The sequence below is a fragment of the Petromyzon marinus genome, chromosome 13, assembly GCF_048934315.1.
Source record: "Petromyzon marinus isolate PM22_M1 ecotype Great Lakes invasive population chromosome 13, UKy_Petmar_22M1.pri1.0, whole genome shotgun sequence".
In the NCBI taxonomy this organism is placed as follows: domain Eukaryota; kingdom Metazoa; phylum Chordata; class Hyperoartia; order Petromyzontiformes; family Petromyzontidae; genus Petromyzon; species Petromyzon marinus.
Window position 1 is genome coordinate 5927606 of NC_133679.1, and position 26089 is coordinate 5953694.

The following is a 26089-nucleotide window of genomic DNA, read 5'->3' on the forward strand; positions in this document are numbered from 1 at the left end:
GTCAGCATATTGGCTTTCCAGACTTTTAAAAGTAACAGCGTAATAAGGTAGGACAAACAAAAACATCACAACATGCTTGAAGTGAATGGATCTTTTAAAATGTGTTCCCTGGTAGCACATTTGAATGTTGGCCTGAGGTTTGTGGCCTGTATATATCTTTAAATGAAATATTTAACCACAATGAATTTATATTCACAGAGGAGTAATAATGACAATAAATCAGTCAAAATGTCAACAATTGTAGGTCTGAAGGAAATCACCATGAATTACCATAAAAGGCTTTTAGGCCGATGAAAAGCCTTCAAAATAAATCACTTGCGGTATTTAACAGTGCATATACAATATATCGACAAGTGCATCGAGGCAGCATAGTTCATGCTCAACATATTGCAAATGCATGTTTGTTTATATGGGTGAATGTAACAACATTGCGTGAACAATTAATGCAATATCATATTTGCTGTCACATTACCTGCTTACAGCCAATATACATACTGACGCTGCACATTTGTTTGAACAAATGCCTTGCACAGGCCACGTTCCAACCACAGTGTGGCCAACATTCCCAGGACCCAGTGAACCGTGCATAATCTGTTGCCATTTGACAGTCTACTAACGAGGCACGGTTAGCAATTAGGTGTAAGAGCACATTCTGCAATTACTGCCAATGAGTGGGAGTTGCAAATATTAAGTTGGTCAACCACGGTTACATTTAAAATTATAATAATGTGAACAATATAACTCAAATTAAATATTATGTAGAGAGACCATTCAAATGGATATTCTGTTTCCACAGTATGTTATAGTAAATTTGTTCATGAACGTAAGTAGCTCATGATTTAGTTTCAAACAGTTTTTTACTTCCTGTCATTAATGTGGAGGTTTTAAATGAACTTAAATACAAATTTCCAACTCTTGCTCCAATAAAAACCACGATAAACACAAGCTAGAAATACTGCCTTGGTACATTTAAAATACAATAGGATAAAATATATATTTTACAACATTTAAACATTGCCTTAGTGACAATTTTAAAAGTGAACAGACTTTGGAAAATAAATCAATACTTTTGGCTCAATTGAAAAAATATACATTTTGGGTAAATGGCCATATCATATCTACTTGGCATTAAGACTGGAAAACACTGGATCATTGCAGGTTTGATGTAACTGCAGTTACTCTGAAAGCAAAAGGTCTAAGCTGTAGTTGGTAAAATGTAACTTTATGACAAGGGGTCTCCTGTGGTGAGACCAATGGTCTAAGATTCTGAGTTCAATTACAAAATGTTTATACAAAATAAAATCCCATCCTACATTATTTGCATACCTGTAAATAGGCTCGGGAGTTTTTTTAATCTATTGAGCATTTCTGGCTTCATTTGTCAAATGCCTCGTGTAAATTAACTACGTACTATATATGCACGAGCCAATGAAATATTTTTTTTACATTTATTTCGCATTCGTGAAATTGGTCTAGCTAAGTGAAAATACTTAAAAGGGGTGAAGGCGGAGGGTGGGGGAACTCGCTACGTAAAATTGTCTTTGTTCTGATAAAATTCTGCTGTGCAAATTTGCCATTGCTCAGTTATACACCATTCATCCTTCCCAAAACAACAACGAAATCAGCTACAGCTAAATGATGGAAAAATATGCATACCATTCTAGAATCTCAAAATCGATGATTGCTAAACCCTAAGGGATCATTAGTGTACGATCAGTATACCGTAGTGTTCAATGTACATGGTGGTCCATCTGTCTTGTGACCCCCAATGATTTTCCTTTGCATAATAATTTCTGTTTTAAGTAAACCTCAATTCAAAATATTACGTTTTTGACAGTTAAATGGGGGTCACAAGACATATCAACCACCCTGTACAATATGTTCTAAGTAAACCACTGTACCTTACTGTATAATGAATTACATTGGATAGAGATACATTTTTTAACTAGAATTAAGTTCCCAGTCGAACGTATGCCCATATACTATGATTTTAAATGTACCGTAAGTTCTCACCTTATGAAGAGTTACCGTGTGCTGCTCCCATATCGTCTCCTCCATGGTGCCAGCCTGCCACAAACAAACGAAAATCACAACATGAGCCTTACACGGCCATAAATATGCCACCATAAGTAGGACTCTAAAGCAGTAAATCAGGCTTTTGACAAGCCATCATTAGACCCATTTTATAGCCGTTATGCTAATAAACGAACAAGGTGAAGAGCCACACTGCCACGGGAGTCTGTTGTGTCTTGGAACCAATTGGCGCTATAGGAGTATAGGGTATTAACTGCCAAAATTCTCTTTCACAGCCAGTCAGACCGCTTGTAACATTTATTGGGCTTATGGCTTTCACAAAAGGCCATTTTACAAATGTCCATTGCATACTGCGGCACTCTTAATAATACCGTTTCGAGCATCATAAAGCTATTCAAAGACCATATAACATTGTAAACACCAATAAAAAGAGACAAGCATACACGACCCTAGTTTTACAAATATAAAAACAATCATCAAGCAGGCTTACGCAACACGTAGTGATGAGATGCAAAAGCTGTAGAGTATTGTAACTTTCATCCCACTTAACGTATAAATGTTTTCCCACTTTGAGGTGACGTTAACATATTGAATTTGCCTAAAGTATTCTCAGAATGCAATGCTGCTAGTAAGCAGCACTAAACAAAAGAATACCAAATACACATGCTAATAATACACGTAGGTACATTGTTATCAGGAGTCGCTTTAAAAAAAAAACGATTCAATTGTATAATATTGCTTTAGAAAAAGTTACTTGTTTTATCACACATCTTGTATTGGACTTACTAAGTAGCTAAGGCCAGCCAGAGCCCTCTCATCTCACCAACAAAAAGCCTGGTTGGAGTTGTTAATTCATATTATGTTATGTGTTTTTTAAAGAATGAGTATTTGAAGTTATTCCAACACCTCAAAGCGATGACTTTGTTTTTTTTTCCACATGCACTGCTGAGAAAGCAAGCTTTCGCATTCATCTGCAAGATAAAAATGTTTTAAGAGATGCTTTAACTCGCTCTACCAGCACAGTCATTGTGAAAACAAATGTATAAATAAATAAATAAATCCGATCATGTTAGCAACATTTAATAGTATACAATTGGCCTACATAACAATCGAAATAAGAAAGCAACTCAAGTTGAAAGCATACACCTAAGGCAGCAAACATCGTTGCATCTGCCTTACAACCTCAAATCAAGCGGTCCCTACAGGAAAACAAAATCCCTACGCTAAGCTCTGGAAAGCAAGTGTAATCTGTTGCAACCAGCTGGCTCCTGGTCATCCCCTTGGCCTCCTACACCGAATGGACAACTTAGGAGGGTCAACAAAAGAGAAGTGAGCCACACGGCCGAAATGCCACAGTGGGTGAGCCTAAATCATGCAGAGAGCAAGCCTCATCTTACCTTTGCCGCCTAAAACTCTGGTTTATACACAAAATGTACAATGCTCCAATTGAAGAGACTTTGTAATGCAATAATTAAGGTGCATCCTCAATGAGGACCTCAGGTCTCAGCCCATAAGAAAAAAAGCAGGAAGCACAATAATCTTGAAATGTGTATTTTTTTTCTAAATACATATCAGCAGCGCCAAACACTACAGGTCAGTCAGAGTCACATTGCTATTCCTAAAGCCATACCTCTATTACTCTGCACAACATTAGAATCAGAATCAGAAAGGGTTTCATTCGCCATGAAAGTTCACACAGACACGGAATTTACTTTGGCAGGATGGTGCATACATTCAACATATAGGAATCTAAAATCTTAAATAAGTGGTAAACAAGTCTTACTATTATAAGGGTTCAAAGTCTAACTAACACCAAGGGGCAAAAGTATATAAAATTGAATAAATATCGAATATAAAATAGCTATAAGATACAATCTAAAAATACAAATAGGGTAAAATAAATTTTGATTTAAAGCTTTCGTGACTGCAGTGATTCATATTCTTAATAAAATAATAGAATATACATAAAACAATAAAATTCTCACGACGTTTCGACTGTAACAGTCATCATCAGGTGTGAAAAAAACAACGGCAAGTGCTTCTTGCCGTTGGTTTTTTCACACCTGATGATGACTGTTTGTGTTACAGTCGAAACGTCGTGAGAATTTTATTGTTTTATATATATTCTATTATTTTATTGTTTCCCTTCAACGTGACTTTACCGAAAGAATCAAGAATATAGGGTAACATAGTTAATATTGGCAAGGTGTCATTTTGTAGATAAAATGTTAAAGTCAGTGTAAGCCCTTGGCCTTGTTGAAGAGGCCAGCAGCGGATGGGAAGAAACTGTTTTTGTGGCGTGAGGTTTTGGTCCTGATGGACCGCAGCCTTTGGCCGGAGGGGAGTAGCTGAAACAGAGAGTGTCCAGGGTGGGAGGAATCGGCCACAATCTTCCTCGCTCGCCTCATGGTCCTCGTGGTGTGCAGGTCCTCAAGGGTTGGTAGATTGCAGGCAATCACCTTCTCAGCAGTGTGGATGATACGCTGCAGTCTGCTCTTGTCCTTGGCAGTGGCAGCAGCATACCAGACGGTTATGGAGGAGGTGAGGATGGATTCAATGATTGCTGTATAGAATTGCACCATCATTGTCTTTGGCAGGTTGAATTTCTTCAGCTGCCGTAGGAAGTACATTCTCTGTTGTGCTCTCTTTGTGATGGAACTGATGTTCAGTTCCCACTTGAGGTCCCGGGAGAGAATAGTGCCCAGGAAGTGGAAGGACTCTACAATTTTGACTGGGGAGTCGCACAGGGTGATCGGGGTGAGTGGGGCTGTATTCTTCCTGAAGTCCACAACCATCTCAACTGTCTTACCAAGTTAGTTGAATCTATCCATGATCTCTAAATTGTTGCATCACATACAGAACTACCGTACAAAATCCAAATGGTCATTTAAAACCTGGATTCGTTTTTTTTCTTTCAAAACATCTGTAACCCTTCACCTCCTCGACAAGAATCTGGAAGAATAGTAAACATAAAATTACATCCAACAACAAGAAAGCTGGGTGGTCCAGGAGGCTTATGCCAAACCAGAGAGCAATGTGCCGACAGTTGGCTTTACCGCAGTTTTTTTTATTCAGTTATGCTATTTTTTTATGTTTTCTACTGGTTCCCAGTTACCTGTGACATGTAACGCAGATAGCTGCTGTTTGTATCACTGGAACATCCACGTGGACATTTCTTCGGCTCGTGATATGACGCCAACAACCGACTTGGAGAATTCGGAAGAAGACAAAATATTTTGAACTATGAAGAAAAGAATATAACATCTATTGACAGTATCATCAGTAAAAAAAAATACAATGACCGAGAATTCACCAATGGACTTTTGGAATTTTTACAATTCACTCCCCAACCATTCTCCCAGTCCATGCACACGTTTCAATATGCAGGAGCAAGTTAATGCCTTTGCCTCACCACTGAAGGCCCCATAAACCCGAAGCACAAACAAAGAGGCATTGCACTAAATTTTCACGACCGTGATTAGTGCACACGGGAGAAGAGTGAAAATTAACTCAGGAAAAGTTAATTGTTAGTCTGAAAATGTATTCCTGCTTCCTCGGGTAAGAGGAATACTGTTATATGTGTTTTAAAAAGTATATACATACTTCCTCACACGTATGATGTATTTTTCATTAAAAAAGTGCTATATTAATATTTTTGTAAACAAATGTAAATTATTAAATAATCACACAACCGGTGGATCTTTGCTTATTACATAAATGTCTTATCCATGAGTTAATTATTCACATGAACTCTTAGATACAGGATCACAAGTGATGACGGCACCTTTGGGGGGGGGGGGGGCCTTCATCCAGCAGAAGATTGAACATGGTTGGCGATGATGATAATGATGAAGATATTTTAGAGGAACATACTTTGGGCACTCGACGAATATAGATAGCAGCGGTCTTAAGTGGGTAGCAAAATGGCAGAAGAGATGCCATCTTGCAGCCAGATGTCGGCAGATGTTAGCAATGTAACATGTCCATGTCAATTATGTCATGTGTTTATTTGGGCAGAAACTTGGCAATGCTCTAAGGGAATCTAGATGATTTACTCTTATTTTTTGTCTTTTTTCTAAATTATATTCCGCTGGATCTATTTTCAGATCATAATACATATCTTCACAGAGCTTCAACAAAGCACAGCACTGTACTGTAACGTAAAACATAACATTCATGGAAGATTACATAGTAAAATTACAGGTTTCTTATACCAGTGGAGTCTAATCCACAAAGGCAGAACTAGTTCTTCATAGATATTAGCCTGCATATGTTCTGCTATCAAATGTAATGAAAAGTAAAACCAAAGAACTGAAAAAAAATGCCATTAAAAAAAGTCGGCTTTTTAAAAAAACACATTCTTTTCCTTATGCACACGAGCGCAAAGGCAAATAGAAACACATGTGCATACGGAGCTAGGAAAATAACATTTGCACGAGGTGGTCATTCTGGCAAATCATGAAAGCACAGCAGGAAACCAGACCTGCATGGACAACAACATACTTTCAAACTCAAAGTTTGGAATGCAGATTTTTTTTCAAGGCCTTGTCTGAATAACAAACCAATGTCGTCATAATCATGCATGCAGCCTTGCATATGTTTAGCTTATCGATTGTTTAAATGCACTTTGTAAACTGTTACCAGGGTAGTAAGACACTGTGGTGTTCATGCCTGATCAATCTTAACTTCAGTCAAGTGTCGCTGGGTGTACATATCACCAGTGTAACATTGTCTGCAGAGTGGCCTGTGTACTTAGTTTCCATAAATCCAGCTTCAATGAGCTCTGTTTAAACTCAAATCGCATTGATCCAAGCTGTGAGCTGCGGCGGGCAGGCTGTACCGACTGGATTATGCTTACGCCACAAGCTCTACACTTTCCGCAAGTTTGTTACGGAGTTTTCTAGCGCAGCAGCAGCACTGCGTCAGCTTTGTAGGCGTTTGAAGATCGCATGTCAAAGAGCCAAAGTTGCGGATGAAGCACTCTGCGACTTGAAAATAACCGCATATAGTCGGATCTGTTCTTTATTTAATAAGGCACTCTCCTTTGGAGCAACGGCACAATGCCATAAACACCTTGGGATCGCATGCATTCTGGTACATTCAGCGTGGCGTTCCTATCCACCCTTGCAACTGTTCAAAAGGAAACGAAGGGAGGTGTGCAAGGCACTTCACAAGCTGTGCGGCAAAATGTTCCTATTCGCCGGGTGACAATTTGAGTTTGGAATCAGAGCATTCGCGCTTTCGTTTAAATTGTTTCTCGTCGTGTGGTTCCATCTCGTTTGTTGTACAGTTTGGGTCACTACGTTAGACTCACATTAGCATATCACATGTATAGACTGTAATTTGAATGAATAATAACTATCGATTCTAACGATGCTTGTCATGATCGTAATAATTAAACAAATACGTTATTTGATTAATCAATGCATCGTTACATGCCTAAGATGTAAGATCATGGCACAGCACATGTAAATCATGAAGAACGATTGCTTGGTGTGATGCTGCATTGCATCTGCGTCAGCAACTTCCGAGACAGAATTTGTCTGGTTGCAGAGATTACGTCACCACGTGTGAGAAAGCCCCCGCAGAGCAAAAGGAGATGCATTTCAGATGCAGTACTGCAAGTAGGTTGCCAATGCATCAGTGCCATTGCCCTCTCCGCTCCCCGTCAGGCCTGGAAGCTGCCCCCTACCTCCCCCACTCCCCCCACCAACTCATAAACTAAGCAATTTTTTTTATTTTACCGGTAAAGGCCCACTCTTCAGAAGAGACCTGGCCACAATTGAGAGCTCAACGAAGTGGCTTATCGCCTGGCAAAATCCACGCAACCACGGGGAGAACATCCAAACTCCAAATATACAGGCGTCTGGGTCGGGATCGAACCCACGACCTCCGGTGAGGTAGTTAACATCTCACCACAACTAATACTGATGTTAGCCGTGACCGGGAAACAGACAAAAGTCACCAGGTTCATAACACTCACCACTGTGACATTCTCCCAGTTAAACATAATTATTGTTTTGAAATAAGCGTAATGCAATTGTCCTATACGTTGCATCACGGAATCAAATTGTATTGCTTTTCGCTATTATTTTAAAGACTGTGGATATATTGTTGACCAAAAAAAAACTACTCGAGCTGATTTACAGTCTGCCTGCTTGACACAGATAATTTGAAACAGATGATCTAAGGACGAACAGAGCTTAGCTCGTGAGTTTAAGGATACCACTCTGGAGGCACATGAGCAATGTGTGTGTTTGCCTTCGAGCATCCACAGAATTTAAAGCGCTGACTGAGGGCTGTTATTGGCCAGTTGGTGATACAGTGACACCGCTGGGTGTGTTGAGAATGTGGCCTCAGACACACGGGCGACCATTTCCATCAATACACCGACTCAGCGGACATCACCGCTGCGCACAAACAGGCGCAGAGGTTTACCATTCAATCAATCTTCGTATTTAAATACGAGGCATATCCTCTTAAGACGATTTTTTTTTCTTGTTCAAATGAGGTAATGATTTACGTGAAAGAGGTGCAGGTTTTATTTTTTCGAGTAAATGTTCCAAGTTTGTGTTTTTAGGCAATGCTAGCAGTGTGCAATGGGTATTTTTTTCATTGTACATGTTGCAAGATATTTCACATCGTAAATCGCGATATCTACCGCTGGTTAAAGGTCTCCCTTTATTGTCACCATCCCTCACAATTGTGAATGTTGTGGGTTTACTCTCCAACACACCACTGTGCTGAACTAGTAATAAATTGACATGTTTTGTTTACGTGGCGAACCTTACTAATTGGCTGTGTCAGGTGGTGGCGGGTTTAATGACACGTTGAAACGTACGCGATCTAACCCAAAAAACTCTATTATGGACCTCACAGTCCATCTTGCATCTTGCGCACGAACTGATCTCGTGGTTCACAAAAGTGGCCTCCAGAGGACACGGGGGGGGGGCACATTCGTTTATTTTGGATGGCCATTCCATCGCTGGCTGGTCTCATCTACTTCCAATACAAACATCTACGTGTGCTGTGCGGCACAGCAGGAGGGGGGAGGGGGGGATAGTTGTGAGAGCCACACAGCAGGCCAAGGGGGTTTTGCTGCGTTGATGCAGATTTGTGAAACTCCCGAACCTGCCGGTGAGAACACGGCGGTTCGGCAAAAGTGGGTTTGCGTGAATCTCTCCAGGATGGACGCTGTTAAGTGTAGTCGTCTTGACGTGCGCATGTGGGTTTCTCCAGACACGCTCCGCTTCCTCCCACAACCTGCGATGAGCACGGTTTGCTTAAAACGGTGTGAAAGACGTTAAAACATACTACGTACATACGTATGCGTGCAAAACTCTCATTAAAATGACTTAATTCAGACATTCCAATTCAGAGCCCTCCTGAAATACTGTTTTTGTTTTATTTTAGACAATTTAACCTTATGGCGGGACCCCGGTGTCCCATAAGCCCTCGGCTCTCGCATAAATTGAGTTGCGACGTCATTTTATGTCTGTTGAAGGCGAACGATACGGAAATCTTTTCCTCTCGACGAGCTCTACACGATGCGTTAATCAAAGTTTAAAAGTTTTGTTTCTTTTGCGCATTCGTCCTCACTACGCTTGGACGACGAAATATCCGCGCCAAGTAGGTCACGGAGTTTATGTGCGCCAGTGGGACGGAGTCACCAAAAATACATTAATTCATTACGATTTTGACTTCCGTTTATTCGGGACCCTGAGGTCCCGCCATGAGGTTCAATTGCTCGATTGATATTTCGACTGTGCCGTACATTGGTGTCGTGTTGTGAGACGGAGTATCGACGCAGACCAGCAGTACATCACCAAATGTGCCCTGAACACACAAGGAAATGTTCATCGCATGACAGGCAGAGCAGTATTACTAATTCGTAGAGCTGGATTTTAGTGAAATATAAATAAAGAAAAGAAGTATTTTGTGATAGCTTTTTTTAAGTCCCTAGAAAAAAAGCCATTGCTGTGCAACAGAAAACAAGAGTCAGCTATCATTTTCATACTCTGGTCACAAACCTGTAATCAGCGCTAACAGAAATCTGCGGGTTTTTTTACATACAATAAAATGACAAAATAATACATAGTCAAGTATTTTTTAATGAATATTCTTTTGGATTCAAAGCATATTCTGGTGAAAGAATTACAATAGGAGCGCAAATTGAAAAGTTATAGCAATTTTAAACGACCCGTGGTCATTCTTCCGTATTCGTTACTCCCACTTCTTCCACTGTTCCAATTCAATGCAGAGTTTATTTGTTCATTTGTTACATGGAAATTCCCGTTTAGCCAGTTACCCAGCTAGCTTTGGTGGCAACAGCCCACATTCACTATCAACAGAGTTAATGTTGAGGTGGAGAGGAGCCCAGCCAGCAGCCAGCCAGAAAACTCGAGGCATACAATATTTTTTATAGTACAGTATAACCCCTCTTAACGACGGTAATTGGTTGCATGAAACTGGTAATTAAGTTATTTGGTCGTTAAGCGAGTATAGGAAATACATGTTAAAATCTTCATTCGTTCCGATAGCATCGAATGTAAACAATGCCCCAACGCTCATGAATGGATGTCGCCGATTGGCCCGGGGCCTAGTCAAACCACTTTCGAGCTCGCCGATTGGCCGAAATTGTCGGTCGTGTGCTCGTCGTAAGCCCGTCGTGAAACAGGGGAATGATCGGTAAGAAAACACATTGGGCTCTATGAAGGTCCGTCGTTAAGTGACTAGTCGTTAACAGGGGTGGTTGTTGCGAGGGGTTCTACTGTAGTATGATTCGTTACAAAGCTGAGGCCATCAACTTGTTACACTTGAAATCCGGTCTAGTCACGAGTGGATATCTGGAATCGAACCAGTCCGGTGCTCTGACCACTGAGCTACCGTATGTTGAGACTTATAAACAAATTCCTAAATAAATACATCACAACTTTGACATCATCGTAATGAGCCTCAAAATCAGAAGCAGCATCAACAGAATGGTGGTGTTGATCATGATTACGTTCATCATAAGTATCGGCAGTAGCATCATCATGGTAGGCACCTTCATCATTTTGGCATTCTATAATCCATGAGAAAGAGCAGATAGCGGGATGAATTTAGCACCCACGATAACCACTCGAGGTGTTCCTCCTATCCAATAATAATTGGGAATAAAATCATCAACCTGCAGTAATAACAGGATGAGGTTTTTTTGCAGATGGAGACAGCCACGTGTAATATAATTAATGGATACGAGGTTTGTGAATAAGAGTTTCACTCTACACATATAAAGCACTCCCATTTTTTTTACCCAGAAGGCTAACAATCATAAAGTACATGGCTCAGCTATTAGCATGATGTAGAAATAACCAATGGTAAATTTGAGATGTTTCCACTGGGCAATATCAAATTATATAATTACATATTCACTTAATCTTGTTCCAAACCACATTAAGGTTTGTGCCCTCAGCACATTTATTTGAGCAGTTTTAATTTAAGCTCAACTGTGTTATGACTACTGAGCCAAGACTAAATATCAGTGTACTTAAAAACATTGCATATATACCTTTAAGAACAACATGTGGATGGATTTATTTCATATCAAAATACAGTGCTTCCCCATAGCTCATTCGTATGAGTCACGAACATAATCATTTGTTTCATGTTTAAGGGCTAGATTTTAAAGGAATGCCGCACAACCGTGTTTACTTGATGCTGTTTTCTGAGCAAAGTTTGGAAACAATTAAAAGTGATTATGTTCCAAAACATTATTCATGGAATGTCTGCTCGTATATTTGTTTACGTTTGATGGATTATCCATATTTTCATTGCATTAGAATTATGTCAGTCTGTGCCACCTGATCCCTTCCTAGCAGCTGAAGCAGATGTGTGTGCTTTTTGGCAAAAGATAAGGGAAGGTGTTCGTCCCACAGAAAGCATAGAGGATCAGGATGGTAGTGGGAAAACTGATAGCAGTTATGTGGTCTCGATAAAATCCTATCGAATTATTTTGTAACTAATTGCAGAAATGAGTGACACTCAGGATGCTGGCCTTGCAGTGTTTCCTGCTAGAACAATGAGATCCGGGTCACAAGTACAACGTCATTTTGAATTCGCCTATCCTGGGAGACAGAGACAGGGCCTGACCTCGACAAGGGAGGTGGCCTCTGGGATCACCGGAGTCTGAGATCTAGTTGGACTTGGACACAAGTCTTGAGTAGCTGGGCGGTAATACTACAAGAGAAGTGACCGAGAGACTAAAGGTGAAAAAATAAGCTTCCTGGAGCTCAGAAGATTTAATTTGGTACTCTTAGGGCATCCCAGGATATTGTGCATAGGACATGGGTGCAACACCATGACAGTAGCGATGCTCAGGTATCAGGGTTCGTTGGCAGAGGCACATTGGGTCTTCCTGACGGCCAAGTATCTGAAGGAGACCCCAAAGCTTCTGGGGGGCAATGGAGAGGGTCGCGCTGAGCATCACATACCCCAGCAACACGTTCAAATTGGGGGGGGGGGGGCTGCTGGTGAAACTTAAGCCAAAACTTTCTCCAAGAGTGGGAGCTACAGAAAATATCTGGGATAAGGTACCCAGGAATAAAAAAGGCTAAATTCAGTGGAGAAGGAAAACTGCTGGGAATGTGCATAATTTCCCCAGGAAGCATTTGTATCTTAACTTAAAGCTTTCGTGACTGCAGGAATTCATAGTCTTTGGGTCTTTCAGTAAAGTCACGTGGATAGGTTCAAATAAAATAACAAAAAAACTACGACGTTTCGATTGCAACGCAGCCTGATAACGTTGCGATCAAAACGTCGTAGTTTTTTTGTTATTTTCTTTGAACCTATCTACGTGACTTTACCGAAAGATCCAAAGAATAAGCATTTGTATGTTCGTTTTTTCTTATGGTTTTTGGCACGGATGCGGTTAGGACATGACTTCTAATGTTGAAGAACGTGTTGATGGTCACTGAACGGCAATCAGTATCAAGAATATGAATCCCTGCAGTCACGAAAGCTTTAAATCAAAATTTAAGGCAATCAGTATGTTTAGTAGACAGTGGCCGAGCTATATTTCATTGAATTGTCAGTATGAATGCTTTCGCAAATCCTCAGGCTTTAGATATTTCTATCGACTCAACATGTGGGAAATGTATTTCAAAGGGCCCTGAAACGCATATTCAAAATTTGTCACAGTATTTCAACGACTGTACAAGTTTGTAAGCTGGTCTATAACCAGGGATACAAGGAATTTTTGTATGAGGATTAGGATATATTGTTGAGATTAGGTCTGGTTTTGAAACAACGCTTTACCATGTGGCCCTACCAAAGTGAAGTCTCTTCTATTTTTACGTTGAGAAATAATCTACTCTTGTGTTAATACAGGGTAGGCCCCATTCCATGAAATGACAACATTTATCCATTCCTATCAATCTGGATTGATAAGAAGCTCAGCATGCGATGCTAGCTCAGCTTAATGGCTTAACATTTTACCAGACACAAGCACACTGTAATACTGCAATCTGACCGTAATGACACGCCTCGCTATAAATTAGAATGCTATTTAATTAAGACGAACTTTAATATAATCAATCTGCATAAAATCAATGATGGAAAATGAACCCTGCCTAACCTAATTTAAGGTTTCTCAAATAACACATAGACGGGGTGAATCCCTATACCCTTGGCAGGATGCCAGACTCTTTGTCTTTGACATGCACAGCATACTGGTAAGCATTGACAAACTACTTGATTGTAATGTCCATTGTCGGAGAGCTGTGTAAAAAGTGCTGAAGACTCGTATAGTTGGGGCTAGACAAAGTCTTTAACAAAGCAAGGGGTAACTATACCTAAAGATCAGCAAACAGAAGCTACGGTTTCCAATTCTAACACGTATATATGCATGTATGTTGACCTCCCTTCGGGCCGTGTGTAGTCAACCGTGCTAATTGGAGGTGCGGGAGGGGGGACAAACTAAACGCAAAAAGCAGTTATAAAGAAATGCCTTTTCAATCTAGATTTAAAAGTGTGGAGCTGCAGTGACTTCCTAATATCGGAAGAGAGTCAGCTTACAAATACTAGGTGTGTCACCACGCTTCTGCTGTACAAATAGGATGCGATTTCATCAGATGATTCTTCATGTAGCTTAAAGACTGATGTAACAAACGTTGGAACAGACTTCAATGTCCACTTTAAAAGTTATGATCATAAGAATGTCTTATTTACTACCATACGTCATCGTTATTACTACTATAATGAGCCAAGAATGTCTGTGTGTCCCGCACGTGACGTCACTCCACATACCGCACCCCCCTCATTAATATTCATGAGCGGGTGGATTTTTACACTCATGCAGAAGGTCGAGCGGAAATCATTTTTTTTCGCAAATTCGCTTCAAGTTTGAAGTTTCTTTATTGAAAGTGAATCTAAATAATTCTACGCAGCAACAAAGTGGATTTGGTGTATTTATTTCTTCAGCACCTGAGACAAAAGGTAAGTCTAATTTATGTTAAAATACATTTCTCGGTGATTTTCCAGATATTGTATCGACTTCCATTTTATTTCAACCCCAGCGACCGAAAGCAGAAGAGAATAAAGTATCAGAGCAGTGAATTTGAACAAATTGAAGGTCAGTAAAATACAGTGCTACAGTGAAATGCAGTGAAGTGTTTGATGAAATACTTTTGTGCAAGATTCACTGCCATTAAATTTACACAAGATAGAATTATACACTACTCAATTTTTTCGTAAATATTACAGCTTCCGTCCTAGGACGAGCAAAGAAGCTAGTCATTTATATTGCGCTTCATAGAGTTAGAAATATATTGGCCACAGTGTAAATATATCACGTCAGCTGAGCAAGTGAAGCAGTAATCAAGAACCATACATTTTCATCCAGATACAAATTGTCCGATACAAAACATACTTTAACAATGCACTATATCGCAATAATTACAATATATATCGCAATAATTACAAAGAAAGTCGTGAGCTTGGTCTTAAGCTCATTGACAATCGAGCTTCTCAACTGCCACAATTATAACTGCTATGTATCTCCAAAACAAATTGGAGAGAGTTACATTTTTTCCCAAAACTTTCCCTAAGTGAAAATACAGAATTACGGTCGTTTTGATGCGAGCTTCCAATAGAAAGATGATTTGTATTACAGCTGGGGGAGACATTTAGACGAAGCTGCCGAGTAAATCAGATGCTTTGACACATTTCAAGGCTATATGGTTACACATTGTTTTCTTTTTAAAGGCAGCGCGCACATCTTGGGCACGGTGTCTTAAAATGGATGCATTGAAAGCATCATGTGATAAAGTAATTCTGCTGGTGACTCAGCTGGCGATTTGCACACACTGTACTGTTTTACAAGGGTGTACGAGATCAATTTTAACTTGCAAAAAAAACACAGACCACTGTAGCCGTTCACATTCAAATTAAGAGACCGTGATGATGTGCGTGTAAAGTACTGGAATCATAATAGGAATACTGTACTCTATTTTAGTTATAAACGAATAATCAAGGTGAATGGAATTGCACGTGTGCATTTAACCTACGCATTTTAAGCCAGCATCTACTATAGTGGCAGGTGCCCTCCTCTTCTCTACCAATATCGTCCCCTTCTCTGTTTAAGCCAACTTATGAGCGTTTACATGTGGGAGGAAAGCAGAGCACCTGAAGAAAACCCATGCGTGCGAGGGTGAAACACTCTATCCCATACCGAGGGAACAGGTTAAGTCCACATTTTTTCTGAATTGCATAACCCTTGACGAGCCAGTGTATTGGCACCTCGACACCCAAGGCAAGGGAGATTCACATATCTGTGCGATCCACTAACTCTCGCCTCCACAGTGCTGGATCACAAGCGTGCATACCACCACCTGAATTGTATCCAGTCGGTGTGTGAATGATTTGCTGAATTATATCCAGTGGGCCATTAAACTTGCCCCCAAAAGTACTGATATCTGCATCACACTGTACAGATACAGCTTAGAGTAAGATGTAACTTTTCCATAAAATGCACACTACATTGTTGTGAGTTTTAACAGTTCACAAACACTCAACTGTCTCTAAACATCTTCTTTTGTTCACAATGTCATTCAGTAGAAGTGTATGTCTACATATATTTGAAAGTTTACCAAAGAATGTTTTCATCTGGAAAACTCAGAAGATAAATATGCTTAATCTTAGCTCCTATAACCTTTCCATGTAGATTGTACAGTGGAACGCAACACACAGACGTTACACGCCTCCAATGTATATCCAGTATGATATATTTAGATTGGGAATAAATGTCTCAAACCGGCGCACAATGTGTGTGTGCAAGGAGTAAACTTCTGATATTCGTACTATAAATACATAGGAGTGTATTAAAATGCATCGCGCAGCACGGATCGATACATACTATTTTAGTTCAGGAGCTTTTATTTTAGCAGGTGAGAGCTCATTGCAAAGCAAGCCTCTTTTCAAGACAGACCTTGCAGTTATTTTTTTTACGAGCATAGATCCAGCTTATATAATCATGTCTTACAGGACTGTATGGCTTTTACAAACAAATATTTAAAAATAGTAAAAAGAGAGTACATACAAATTTAACATTAATGAGCCACTTGGAATTGTTTAATTTTGAAACCTTCGAAATATTCGCACCTCATGTTTCAGTGTGTAAACAGCATAACATTCCGATATTTTTTTTCACAGTTTTGCAGAAATGTTCATTGAAAATGGGAATTCATGTTAGTGAGAAGCTGCTTTAGATATATTGAAACTCCTTTTTTCCAAGACCCAGGCAAGACAGCAGAAACTATTGTTCTCTGCTGACGTATTCTTCCTTTTATTTCCTTTATGCGCCAATTTTGAAAACGCTGAAGTCACCCTTTATCTGGATATGTTTGTGGATAAAAGTAATATCAAGTAAAACGTCCATCTTAAGAAGTCACATGAAAGTGGTGGCAAATTCATTCTATTTTCCACGTTCATCCACGGATAAGGAAGGAGTCACCGTAAAGTGATCGTCCAGAAGCACTGAATTTATCTGTGTTTTTTATCTGATTAGAGGGGGCCACACTGAACTGTCGGCAAAATTAATCTAACCATGCAAACTTACGAGTACTCCTCCCTTCCTCTTCCCAGCTGCTGCTTAAATGGCTTCACCACCTCCAAAATCAATCGATATGATAAAATAGAACACTTCCAGATGTCTCACCTGTATGTCTCAGTCTTCTGTTTCTGTAAAATTCAAAATTAATTGCATTGTACATTTTTTGGAGCCTCCTTCCCCCAGGCATCCATGCCGCTCTTAAAGTCCACACTCTAGGCCTTCCATTTCACCCCTGCCTGTCTTTTCTCTTTGAAATATGTGTATGACGCATATATATAAAAACCTCCTCCTCAATGACGCACATTTCCCACTGTTTTGTACAGCAGCGTGATACGTGGTTGTATTTACAGGATCTATATATCCAAATTGTACGGTATTGTACCGAAGACTCAAAATGCATTGTGTAATTAATTTCAGCAGTACCTGCTAATACTGGGAGGTATTACCAAGCATGTCATCTTATGAGTGGTGATGACAAAGCCTCAGTGACATCAATCAAAAGGGCAGGCCCTTGTGTACCAGTGCCATTTCCGAAATTGTCTGGAAAAATTACTGTATTATTATTACATGACAATAATGGCCAATTCCCTGTCCTGTTTCCTAAGTCTCCATTGGAAAAAAAAACATGGATCTGATCTAAAAAAAGAAGATTGATTAACTTATTGATTAATTGAAGTACATCAAGATGCTGATTTAAAAATGGGAAAAAAGGTCTCGTGTAATTTTGAACACAGAAAACCATTTGTATTTTTCACTGAACATATTGTTTTCCCCAAAAGTGAAATACATCCTGTGGACTGCCTGTACATCCAAAAATGAAGGAAATTCATCATTCAGATGGAACACACACCGATCACAGTAACACAATAACACAATTCCAGACAAACAAACAACCAATTAGTATTGAATAAGCTATGACATGTTACTTGTTCAAATTCTATTTTTAGCAAGATATGGTGATGGGTTACATATGCGAATGTGCCTTTCTGGGTGATAAGACGTCTCTTGAAAGTGCAAATTAGTCTGCAAGTTAATGTCAGCTGGGCTCAATTTTTTCCCAACACCTTAGCTGGCACATATTTTGTTCATTATTTTGTACATTTTAAAGCAGAAGCCTATTTTTATATCTGTTAGCTTTTGGTTTATTTGAAACTTCAAGGGTATGCAATGCTCCAGTATATATAAAAAAAAGGAAATGCAACAAATATGATATAATCCCTTAAAACGTCCTATTCAAAAGTGATATTTTTTCAGATGGCAAATTAATTTTTAAGTCGATGATGTAAAATGGAACTTAATCAACTGAGTAGCTTCAAATCAGATAAATACTAGGTCTACTAATGATACAATAGTATATAGTACAATGTGATTGCCTTAATCAATATGCATATGGGATATAGGATTGTAAATTCTTAACAGCGTATGTTACCACTATGGTATATTTCAGATAAAATAAATATAAATTAGGTAAAGTAAAACACCAATATTAAGACTTGCACTTTTTAAAAACTTATTTGGCTTACAAGTGAAGACTGTTAGATTTATTGTCTCATACACCAATTGGAAATAGGGGCCAGCGTTGTTGGAGAAATACTTATTTTTGAAATTTGTATATAAAAAGTTGTATTAAATCTATCATGTAAATTTGTGTATCAATTATTAATTCGCATAGATGCAATGAAGAGACAGAATTACAGTCTAAGAAATATTTGCTAATATGTTTCCATGTGATTTAAAATTGCCATTACAATATTGTAGAAGCTGAGAACTGAAAACTTTTGAGTTATTTAGCAATTCACATACAATTCTGTGCAAATGTTTAATACAGATTGGCTAAATATAATACAAATAAATGGACCAGCCTTAATATTATTCATTACCAATAACGCTGGTTTAATTTGATCATATTTTATAAACGCACATACTGTACTAACATACAATTCGTAATTGGTTTATTTTTGGGTTAGATCGTATAAATATTATACCAATTTTAACTATAACCCTCTACCAGCCAACAAAGCAAATCAACTCAAGATGCTCCGTGGGTAAATATGCAAATATATTTGGTTTGAAAAAAAACGGAATGTTGAAAGGAAAGTAAAATTGACATTTTTTTTATATATTTACACAGGAAGATGTTTCGCAGGAGATTACATCCAGCATCATCAGGTTGTTAACAGGAGCTCAGATCAGGGGTGAAAGTGCTTCCTGACCCGAGTCCTTAAGTAGATGACATGACGTCAGCAGTCACGAGCGTCATCTCGTTCAATAATGAGGACATTAAAAGCAGGTAAGCCCCAAGCCCACTAACGTATACAGTAATTAAATACGTAACATAACAACGATGCAGTGTAGTTGTAGAGAATATGAATAACAAAATAAAAAATCTGAAAATATTTGGCTCCACATAACATCCCATCCACCCCACAGGCTTCTGGGAGGGTATTTTTTTAGAAACATTGGTTTAATACAAGCAAACTCTGGACCAGATGTGTACTTGTTTAAACCAATGCTGGTCAATTGCCCGATGTTCATATAAACACATTTCTGCGGAGGGAGCTGGTAGGATCGTTGGGTTGCTCGGTCAATGGCCAGGGTCAACGGCAGTGTGGTGTATTCCGCAAATATGCCCGACTGAGGGCGGGCACAAGCCGGCGTGAGTAGGTTAAACGTTGAGTTTTATAAGGGCACCACGGGGTGACCAGCACCTCCCCACCCAGCCCCACCCCTCCCACCCCCCACCCAGCCCCACCCTCCCCAACCAGCCCCTCCCCACCCTCCCCTCCCCACCCAGCCCCTCCCTCCCCACCCAGCCCCTCCCCACCCTCCCCTCTCCACCCAGCCCCACCCTCCCATTTTTGGATGCACGACAGACGGACACAATAATCCCCTGTGGGCTGGTGGTGTAACCAGGAAGTTTTTTACCAGTATTAATGGCAAACTTGTTGCAGAATATTTGGATATCTTCTATGGTATCACTTACTAGATGCAATGTCTATTACAATTTGGACAATCTTCACCTGCTGTAAACATTAAACTTCAGTACCGTACTGCATGTCATTCGTGAGAACCACAATCGCTTTTAGTACTTTACAGAAATTCCAATCCCAATTGCTTACATACAGTGTTAAAGAGGATTATACAAACCTTACACAGATTGGAAACACTGTGAGTGGCAGTAAACAAGAAAATAAATTATGTACAGTTCCAACACAACTACCAGGGAAAATGTAGCAGCTATTTCCGCGTTAAAGGATATATGAATGTGTAATAACCATACAACTCTTATTCTTGGTTCTTTCGGTAAAGTCACGTGACTTTACCGAAAGAACCAAGAATATGAATCCCTGCAGTCACGAAAGTTTTAAATCATACAACTCTTGTTCCTCTTCACTGAGTGGACTACTGACATTGTATTAAAAAAAACATTCTAAGAGACGATGGAAGTGTCCAGCATTGCATATGCGACTATGCATTCACAGCTCTAATACCAGAGTTTTAAAATGTGATAAATACTTGTATTCAGCGGGTACTTTAACGTTTATGAAAAAAATCGGTTTACTCAATGTATAATTGAGCATGAATGGTTTTCCATTTGCTTTTCAAATGTGGACGCCACAAAAAAGCTTTACATAATATTACATTCATCGCACATCTACAGGCACAAAACAAAGAACGAAACGAATATTTACACACGAGCATTTTTTCCATGCTCCTCAACTGCACGTTTTTTCTGTTAACGCATTATAAGAACACAAATATATGCCGTTGGTTTTGTTCAAAAATGAATGTCATACAATTCTCCCCCAAAGCGACAACGCCGCTGATTCGAACATAAAATTACCAGATTTAAGTTGCAACACAACGGAGGCTGCCATGCGTGCACCAACAATCACGCGAGCAACCCCGCCTGAGAGCTCCGGGCGAGCAATATGGTGCAACCACGTGAGCGAGGACCGCGCTATATCGGGGGGGGGGCATCACGGTGGCGAGTAATCTCGACCCTGACACCTGCTGTATATTTGGAGTTTGCATATCTTTCTCCCCGTGGTTGCGTGGATTTTTCTCCGGGTCCTCCGGTTTTTCCCTCCAGATTTAGGAGCACGCGGTTCAAAGGATTGGGCCGCGATACATTTCCACATGATAAGCCAATTCGTTGAGCTATCATTTGTGGCCAGTTCGCGTCTGAAAAAGAGCTATATAGCTCATCGGGCCTTATCTGGTAAAAAAAATATGTTTTTCGCAGAGGCGCTCCGTTAAATAGCAGTGTTCACACCCACTCACCTATTGACCTTTTTTTACCACTGCACTTAATGCACGCTTGTTCTGTGGGATTTATCTTGTAGTGCGACTTGATGTATAGGTGCACTGTACCAAAAACTGAGAAACATTTTGAGTGGAAATGCAAGCTCAGCAAATTTGAGCGAACTCTGGCATGGATAAATTGACGGCGAGATGCTTCTCAGTCCCCAAAGCGAACATAGCCCACAAAGCCGAAGGTTCCAATGTTCGATTACTGAGTAGGCATCACAAAACCGCAGGAGGCATATGAGAACGTGCCACCTCCTTGAACCCATTTGGCAAACGTGGAATATTAGGCAAATAACCCTATCAAACCTGAAACAGCATGAACACCATATGCAAAGCGTATGCTTTCATTTGAAAAATGCACATGCAACACTATGCCGTGATGAAGAGGGAGGTGCAGAGAAAGGAGCCACGCATTGTTTGGAGTGATGGTCTCTGGTTTGAGCTGCTCAAAATACCAATGGTCTATCTCTAGCTATGTACTTTTCCCTGTAGAAAATGTTAGGGAGCGGGGGGAGGGAACATTTTAAGAATGAGTGACTTGATGTAAATAATGTTGGGAATGCTAACTTAAGGTATATATCATGTCTTTGTCAATAGACTGCTGGATGAGAGTCTCCCCATGCTGTGTCAGTCATGGGAGTCGTTGGACTATACTTCACCACAATGGTAAGCGTAGGTTTCTAAAGAAGGGCAAAGGACCAGCTGTGCCCGGGAATCAAACTCTTGGGCAGGTAACTGGGTTCATGTCACAGTGTGCTGCTAACCACCATATTCGCCGCTCCACCCCCATGCATAATTATAACAAAGAATGACTGTGCACACTATAAATTCATTATTTCTATGATGTGTCCATAGGAGCACACATGATTAAGCAAACGCTCCGAAAAACGTAATGCGTGTTAATGGAACTGCAATTGCAAACCTATTTTGCCCAAACCAAGCGTTCGTATCTTTTGATATTTTGGCACAAAGTATAGTTTATAGTGTCATGGAAGTCACATTCACTGCACTTTTGCACACACACACACATGTGCCCAATTACTGAGACGCGCACAATACGTGCGACGCTATATATTTTGTTGCCTGCTTCACGTAGCTGGTGGACACCCATAACCCCCCCCCACCCACGCCCCGAGTGACCCCAACAAATCATCTAGAAACAGTGAGAAAAAGCACGCTCGGCTGCACCATTACACAGGAACAGTTTACGAACAAAAAGGAATCCTAGGAATTTGTGCCGTTACAAAATCCCTCAACATGGGGAGAGGGGGGGCAACAAGAAAAATCGTTCGTCAGGATATTAAATGGTTGGAGCTTTATTGGCTGAAAGCAAAAGAAAAAGACTGAGACATTTGACATTGCTGATGTCACATTACACCATTAAATATTTGATTGTTTCCATCTTTAAACCAAAGATAATTACAATCCAGTGAAGTCCATTACTTAGTAATTAAACAAGACTGCTAAAACTGCAGAGCCGCACATTATTTCTCTCCAAACTTTCTTGTTCGTACGGCAAGGCATTTTATATTGCCACGAAAATGTCATTTGTTTGAAATAAGGACATTACATACAATAATAAATACGCTATAGATTTATGCAATTGAGGTTTTTTTTTCTACAATATTCTTTCCACTTGTGCAATTTCTGCACACAGCAACCCATGACAAGCTTTTCATCAGGGGAATAACTTTGGGATAAAGGCCACCGAAAGAAAAATGCATTTCACTCGATTTTTTTTTATGTAAGAATGTGATGCAAAATGTTAACAGATTTTGGGTTTCAATCTTTAGAAATCATGCTTCAACCATACAGAGTTGGAACCGTTTATGACTCTATCTTGACAGAAGAATTACAAGCCACAAACCTATCATAATATGAAATTCAATATAACGTGATTTGAAGAGGCAGCTTAAAAAAATCAACTCTCTGGTGTGTTTTTGGGTAGTACCGTGGGGTTGCACGGGGCGACGTCCAACGTTTCGCTCAGCACACTTACGCTCTCAGCATGTGGAGTGAAATATCAGACATCACACCAAACAACCCGATGAGCTACACTGGACAATCGTGAAAACCTACAAACAGTCGTGGTGGTTTAACAAACTTCCAAACCATTCGATGAAAGATCCTAATGTTAATTGCAATGCATTCCATCAGTAAATAATGATGTTAGACTGAGATGCGCTATGTCGTGTGTTCCATCTATAGAAGTGAATTTCAACAAACTATGTGGGTCAGTAAGATTGTTTAGTGAACTACATACAAAAAAAGCAACAGTAATGTAATGAGTGTGGTGAACAATGTCATTATGCAAATTACGTAACGTTACAGTATTTTAATGCGGTATTTATTGAAAAATAATAGTTTTGTAAATGTGGTTCACATCATGTTGAAGCACTCTGATGATAATTATCCGTTATATCTTTAAATGAAAGAGCAATGAAACTAGCTTGAAAGTGATCATCATAGGTTTGTAATCCCTGCATCCCTGCAGCCAGTTGGCAGAGATTTTATGAAAGTGACTCTTTAGAAGATTTGAATCGGATGCATGTCTAGGTGATAAACAAGCTCGCTGCATTGGACTTGTCAGAGGTAGTGAAAATGGATGAATGCTGCTGCCCCGTCAAGAGAAACATTGTGGTGTAACTGTAACCCCGAGATGTTATGAAGCATCTCATCGCATCATGGACTGGCCAAGTGGAAATGCACTAAAAGCTATCCTTGTTGTGTTTAGGAGATTTATATAAAGAAACAGGCTTATAAAGCCATGACAGAATTATGCCATGGTGTAATGGTTAGCTCACTGGACTTGCAATCCAGAGTGTCACCAGTTTGATCTCTTGGCATGTCAAGTAAAAAAGGGGCTAATTTCTCAAATCCTCACACCTCTGTCCACCAAGCAGTATAAATGGGTACACCACGTTTAGTCAATTGGCAGGTCAAGTGTGGTGGTAAGGGTACTCCACATTTTTCCTAAACGTTTGGCCAGCATAAAAAAATAGGTCAATATAGCCTCATGGAGTTCACAAGAGTTCATCTGCAGCACATTTACCTTCCACCTATAGGGCCATGACTGACAAATAAGTGCATTCAATTACTAGAAAACCAACTCGTCATTTAGTTTTATACTTGGTCATGGTATAATTTTCCACAGAAACTCCCATTCATTTTTGTGACTTTGATCTTCCAACAAATTGGTGTAGAACATGCCCAGTCTTGCATCATGAGTACGTTTCAACTTGTAATTTTAATATAATTTTTAAATGATACGTTCACATCTCATATGAACTGAGGAGAGACTCCAATTTACCTAAATGATTGTGTAATGAATAGCGTCTACTGCCTCCTTGGATTGGTTGAAGAAACTTAGTGTTCAGCTATAGCAGGTCTCTCCGGCCATAAAATACTTTAATAATTGGGCCTCCAAATCTTACAGCACTGGGCACTGGCTACATTTCAAATTCAACAATGGCTTTATTTTATGTAGTATTAATATTTGGTGTAAATAAAGGTGATTTGATAATTTGATGGTGAACTTTAAAAATTTAAACCATTTTCAATGAAGCATTTCAATTATGACGAACAAATGCAAATGTGTTCAATAAAATGAGGTGAACTTTTCCACTCCTTGTATACTGGATGTACTCATTGAAGGATTGATAATAAACACTTTTGTTTTAAACACAGCATTCCTGTGATGCTTCAAGCAAACCGTTTCCATGGGTGCTGTGACGTCAAGTTCGACAGTTCCAGTGCAAATCAAAATCTTGCTAAAACCAATGTCAAGGAACTTACCGAGCATAACACACTTATTCGCCTGATTACATTGCTAAAGCAACCAAAGCTTCTCAGTGACAACAAGTAACCAAACACTTACCAAGGTTGACTTTATACTCGTCCAATTCATTATACTCCCACTCCATGGATTGGGCAATTTACCATGAGTTAAAGGACTTCCAGAAAATGCTTTAGGAGGTGGTGACAGCGCCCAGCAGTAATGAGCGCATTTAGCGCTTATTAGAAAAAATATACGTTGATATTCTTTCACACCGTACGTAGCCAACCATGTAAATCAGAGGTACCGGGGAAGAACAACAAACTACACACAAAAATCAGTTCTTAATAAATGGGTTTTCAATCTAGATTTAGAAGTGCATCGCTTCACGTGGCTTCCTAATTTCAGAAGGAAGCGTGCTCCAGATGGCTGGAGAAGCACATCTGAAAGCGCACGATGCAGTGGCCATCTTTTTCGATGGTTAACCAAAAGCAGCTACAAGAATGACCGCAGTGTGCATGATGGTTTATGCTCCTTGACGAGATCAGCAAGGTATTGTGTTTCATTTATAGCAAGCACTTTGTGTGTAATGAGTGCGACCTTATAATGTATTCGTTTGGCAACCAGAAGCCAATGCAGCTCAGCGAGCACTGGACGGACATGGTCGGATCTTGCAGTACCCGTCACGACACGTACCAAAGAATGTTGTACACGCTGTTACAGAGATTCACGGTTAGTATCCAGCAGGTCACCATGGTTATTATTGCGGATGTATTAGCTGTATGAAAAATATGTACAGACAGCTTCACAATAGAGGTTATTCGAAATGAGTCGGGCATCGTGTGATGATGCAAATTTGCCAAATTCCAATAAATTACCAG

General features: G+C 39.7%; 1 protein-coding gene across 8 annotated transcripts in view; it reads right to left on the reverse strand.

Annotated features, from left to right (window-relative positions):
* LOC116941894 (tight junction protein 1-like) overlaps positions 1 to 26089 on the reverse strand; it is a 257022-nt gene that overhangs the window by 84919 nt on the left and 146014 nt on the right. For 7 of the 8 annotated variants that reach the window (XM_076066812.1, XM_032953222.2, XM_032953226.2 and 4 more), the window contains one exon: positions 2014 to 2067. In XM_076066812.1, coding sequence (XP_075922927.1) covers positions 2014 to 2067 — 54 coding nt within the window. Of the gene's footprint in view, positions 1 to 2013; positions 2068 to 2940; positions 3006 to 26089 lie in introns of all 8 variants that reach the window. The other variant, XM_032953224.2, reaches the window with a different exon arrangement.